Here is a 5,680-nt window from a genome sequence, read left to right on the forward strand (position 1 = left end):
TTCAGACATAATTGATCTTATTTTTCTTTTTCATATTTATATGCGTTTTATTATGACAAATGTAATTTTAGTAGTAGCAGAATGTGGACTTTATACAAAGTAGGTCTATTCAAGTTCGAATAATGGGCTGAGTTTCTTATATGTAGTGTTTGTTTTTAAAATCTGAATGTTATAGTGTGACTTCCTGGTGTAAACGTGGTATATTACGCCATCAAAAAGATCAAGATAATATGTAGGTCTATTTCCTTACATTTATGTGATAAAAATCACATCAGTTACTTCAGAATAGCCTATATAATGAAAACGGAATGTAGAGACTAGAACGAACGACAGCTGAGAGAAATAACACGGAAAATAGCTATTTGTGTGCTAGAAATCTTAAGGAAAAGTGTCGTAATAAAACTCCAGAGGGGTTTATCTATAGGCGTATTACTTATGCGAAACTCCCGCTTGTGACGTGCAACAAACTAGTACACCGTTTGTCGCAATTATTTTCAGTAAGCTCGGTCGTTTATGGCGCAATGGCAAATGGCCCCACAACATGTATGACTTCACACGCCTTGCGTCTGCGTTTAAGGCAGCAGACGGCGATGCACAGAGGTGCATCAGTCCGGTTCCCACGGTGCTGATGCATTGCGTGTTTCACAGCCTGCGCTTCTATTCACTTGCACAGGAAATGGTGCACAGAACTTTCTCATTTGAAGTACTGCTGTCATTAAACAAACGGGAAGACTGCAATAAACACTAAGACAAGCATGTCAAATGTGTGTTTTTGAAGTAACGAATTAAGAAAAATAACAGTTTTCAGCTAGATGACACGGGCATTTAACAAAAGAAGATAGCCTGCAAGCACGGATGTTTTGAAAGCAAGAGTTTTATTTCCCAAATATTGTACATTTTCGCATCCTGAGGAAGCGTTGCATTTCCTTCGTTATAAATTCACTTTCTCACATAATACTCTTAAATACTCTATGCTGTAAAAGAAACCGAAATAAAATCAGATGATCTAGGGACTGATAGCCCTAATCATGTAACATTTAAACCCAATGAGCAGTTTTATCATTAAAATCAACCAAGAACGCAAACTGTACAAAGATATTTAAACCGAAGCTGACTAATTTTTCAACTTTTGTTAGGTTTCGCTCAGCTAATTAACAGGATCAACATACCATTTCAAATACATCCTCACAATCATGATGGAAAACGTCTGTGACATATGAACGACTGAAGGCAAGGAACATGCAATTTTTCCACATCAGTTTCTCAGATAGTTCTAATATTTGTGTATTCGCATATTCATAAAGCTGTACAAAATCTACAAAACATTCGTATAGTTTTTTTCCTGATTGGGTATACACGCATGCCTTTGTACAGTCCCAACTTTATGGACCCTCCCAAAATATCCCCAACAGCCTATTAAGCGCTTTGGTCTCCGCCCCTGACCCAGAATTTTTTGGCGTTTCATTGTTATGCAAATACAGAATAAGTAAAATAGCTGCCTCGACGCGCTCAGGGGAAAGAACAGACTGTCTGCGCAAGGCGGTGTGCACTGCGCGCACGTAGCTAGGATTTGCACCGCACTTCACCACTACCGGTCCAAGCGACACAGGCGAGTATATAAATAATCTATAGCAGCGGCTACATAGTGAAAAAGACAATGATAAAGGTATTTAACTCAAAAAAAGATCTCACCCGAATGTCGTTCAGTGTACTGACTTGAAATGACTTTGTTTCGCAGCCACCTTTTACAGGACGGACTGCAGTGGCTCTTCCAGAGAACCAAGAAAAGACGTGCAGATCAAGAGGTAAATATTACAAGAAGAACACATGCCATCGGTCAGTTAATCGAAGAGTTCTGGAGGACCTCTCTTTCGTACAGCTGATAGAGGAATACACTCTGTAACCTGTACAGTAAAACCGGCGCTGCTACTTCGTTTGAAGACGGGAAGTAAAGACTGCAAAAGATAAGACTCCAGTTAAATATTTAATCTGTATTTCTGGATTTCTCGCCTTCAGAACTAAAATCTCGCCATCCATTTGCTTGTTTTTATTATTTAGGCTCTAGTTGGGATATATGTTTTAATTCCAGTTTACCTGGTAGGTATTAACCCAAGTCGATCGAATTTCGAATAATTTCTGGGGCCGAGGCTATAAAGCCCGCAATCTTGTATAGAGACAGGGACACCCAACCAGGTCGTACTCTTTTAAAACCATGAGCCAGGCGGACGTAACGACTTGCTCCGCGCCGCAGAGAGTCTTCCAAGAGGCGGTGAAGACGGGCAACACAAAAGAGCTGCATTCGCTCCTGCAGAACATGACAAACTGCGAATTCAACGTCAACTCTTTCGGCCCGGAGGGACAGACCGCGCTCCATCAGTCGGTTATTGACGGGAATCTTGAACTGGTCAAACTGCTGGTGAAGTTCGGGGCCGATATCCGTTTAGCCAACAGGGACGGCTGGAGTGCCTTACATATCGCCGCGTTTGGAGGACATCAAGACATAGTGTTGTACCTCATCACCAAGGCGAAGTACTCATCGGGCGCCCGGTGATCCGCCTGTGCTGTCAGGTAAACGCCGAGAACCGAACTTGCGGACCAGCCTTTCAGTTTACTCACTTGTGCCAAAGTAAAAAAAAAGCACGTTTTTCATTTTTTTTCTTTGCAAAGGGGCTGGGAATGTTTGGTCAGAGTGATTCTTGCCACAAGCCATTTTCCTGTATTAAATCTGAAACAACACTGTCGTTCCGTCGGTACTTTATAAAGCATTTTCCCAGTTAGGGGGTGAATTATTCATACGTTGGAAGTGCTCGCTTACACGCTGATGTGCAGAAACCCCAAATCCCCACGTCCTAGCTGCCAAGCCACTTTTAAGACTGCGCCATCTGGCTTGGTGTTCAGTTTAAAAAAAACGTTATTTTCATGTACAATCTGCTTTCTGTCAGTTACACCGCTTTTTATTTGAATGATAAATGTTACATACGCCGCCAGTATCTCAATGGGAGGAGGTGAACAAGAGAATCAAGTCCATCTATTTGGTTAGATTACTAATTATTCTATAGGCAGTCACAGCGATCGTGTATTTTGTGTCATATTTCTTTTCGCCCCGTAGAAAACCAAGAACACTACCTAAATTAAACTCTTTTGTTTGCAAGTAGTCAGACGGTACCGAAGGGTCCGCATAACCACCGAGTTTGTAGCAAATAGGGGAATAGATACTTTTAAATGTTTCCCCGTTTTCCAATGCTGTTTAAACAATTAGTGCAGTCGGTGTCGTTCTAAGTTTCCACGGATGGGTTCCAATGGGTTCTCTGATGCTTAAAGCCGCTTGCTATCCCGTAAATGCTTCTCCCACGATGAGATCCCGAAAGGACCGCCATTAAGCATTCGGAGCATGCATCTGTGTGCCCAGATAGTAGCATGTTATTGTCCCAACGCTGAATTATATTTAAATGCATTGAATTATGGTCAGTGTTAAATTATCAGCGTTGAAACTGAATTGATTTTTGGTCAGATTTTAAATATCGAGAAACTGATGGTGGCAAAACCTTGATTCAATGTTGATATAAAGTGAAACATTGAAGATCAACGTCGTTTCAACCTTTTTTGTCTGATATGGAATCAGTGTCATTTCAACATATGTGTGCTATCTGGGTTTGGATTCCTTTGCCAGCTACCTCGACTGTGCAGTATCCAGTTGTCCAACTGTATAGCCTTCACAGTCTTTACAATACATCACCTTTGATGACACTTCAGGATAAGCTTGGGTTGCACGACATTTCAATGTATTATTACTCACCTTGAGCAAGAGTGTATTTCGTCATACCAGTTAATATATGGACATCACTATCGGTTTCACCAAGAGCGTTTTATTTAGCTTCTATTCGGTGTTTTTATTTTCCACAGTAGAAAACCAAACTGTTGTGTGTGTGTGTGTGTGTGTGTGTGTATAAGAATTTGTTTCCATTTTTTCTGTACGAAGGCATGCTGATGGAATGAAAATGTTGGTTTTCTAAAACCCAGGGCACTTCCAGGTCACCGTAACATCTAATGCTGATTCCATAGAGAAACATTGTCTATATTTTATGCCTTAAGAAGGGAAGAGTGCTTGCACAAGAATATTAAAATGGCCCCCGTGGCTGTTAAACTACAGGAGCGAAAGTAAAGGAACAGTTACTACTGAGCAGGACTTCTTATTGTAACTATTACGTTATTATTGTTATTTCGCGGGATTACAGGATAATTTACATTACTCATGCAAATCTGCTGCGTTTTTAAATCACGAAATGCCTAATGATGTGTATTTCTATGCTGCTCGTTCAGAATTTTTTTTTTTTTTTAGTTTTTTGTCATGTTTTTATATTTGGATTGAAAAGCTAACAGACCCCGGACATTAACAAGGGGTCAGGTGGTCGCTGGACGAAAAGATCTATCGGGAGGCCGAGGGCCGTATTTGATTGGCTAGCCGGCAAAAAAGAGGCGACGTCAAAGCCGATGGCCAGCGCAGACCCAAGCAATAACACAAGTGATGGAATATTGTCGGAAAGTAGATTGGAGATAGATAGATAAATAAAAAAAAATATATATGCATTGCTTGTGGTAAACTTGATCATTTTATTTTTTTAATATTGCACTGTTGACTGTGATATTAGTTGTTGGTGTCACACCAACATTTTATTTTTTTCTGAATAGAAAAAAAGGAACACAAATACTATTGTATAAAAATTCCAGGATCAATTGTTTTAGTTAATGTGCTACTTCGTAAAACGTAATGTTTGCGAAGACGTTTGTGTATCTTTAATCAGCTGTTATACATTATATATGACGTCATATAAATATAATGGTTGAACAATTAATGAGCACTTTTTGTGAAGTGCTGTCCCCCGTTGTTATTAAAGGGAGACTATATATCTGATGGTAAGATCAATGTAACAAAACGTTGCATGATGCACAACTGTTTTACTTGACTGTGTCATAACATTTATGATATAAGAGTAAAATGAGTAGGTTTAATTAATTTAGAAGTGCTGAAGTGTCTTTTTTTCCTGAAACAAAAGATTGCAAATGAGACATGCAGTGATTGTCTTGTGTGCTATGGATGTTCTGATATGTCTGCTTGTTTGTTTGTTGTTTTATTTGTATTGTTGAAAATGTAACACTGTGATGATATGTGGAGAGATACCATGTGCTGTAATTTTGTACGTTTGTATACAAGTCAGTAAAAAGAAAAAAAAATCAAACTTGTGCTGAGTGTATTCTTCTCCCCACCTCTTCTTGAGTTGCTAGGAAACAATGATTATGGGATGGGTGTGGACCTGCAATGGGAAGCCTTACAGGTCAGAATACTGTTCCCTCTCCTTCCGATGACAGTTATTCTCAGAACCACGCATCCTGTCTTGGTTCCCCTTTATCCTGCACACTTTTGACACTTGACCAAAAAAAAAACATTTTTAATTACTTTTATATTTTCCCCAAGTTACAATACCTTGTAGCCTGCGAAAAATTACCTATCTCTTATTATACGCATTTACATGTGGATGATATTCACAACTCCCATGTGGTGAATTACTGAAACCTAAATACATACGGAAGGGTATTAATAGACTTTGTTTTCATCTTGCATGCTGTCTTTATTTTCTTTGATGGCTGTCTGTTGTCACAACAAAACCCCAAGTTGACATGG

General features: G+C 39.5%; 1 protein-coding gene across 1 annotated transcript; it reads left to right on the forward strand.

The window, feature by feature from the left end:
- The first annotated feature begins 1,740 nt into the window (after nt 1–1,740).
- Nucleotides 1,741–5,237, forward strand: nrarpb (NOTCH regulated ankyrin repeat protein b). The gene has a single exon (XM_048979182.1). It carries the CDS (start codon nt 2,213–2,215, stop codon nt 2,549–2,551), a length of 339 nt encoding a protein of 112 aa, XP_048835139.1. The 5' UTR covers nt 1,741–2,212; the 3' UTR covers nt 2,552–5,237.
- The last annotated feature ends 443 nt before the right edge of the window (nt 5,238–5,680 follow it).

This window comes from Brienomyrus brachyistius, chromosome 2 (assembly GCF_023856365.1).
Source record: "Brienomyrus brachyistius isolate T26 chromosome 2, BBRACH_0.4, whole genome shotgun sequence".
Classification (NCBI taxonomy): domain Eukaryota; kingdom Metazoa; phylum Chordata; class Actinopteri; order Osteoglossiformes; family Mormyridae; genus Brienomyrus; species Brienomyrus brachyistius.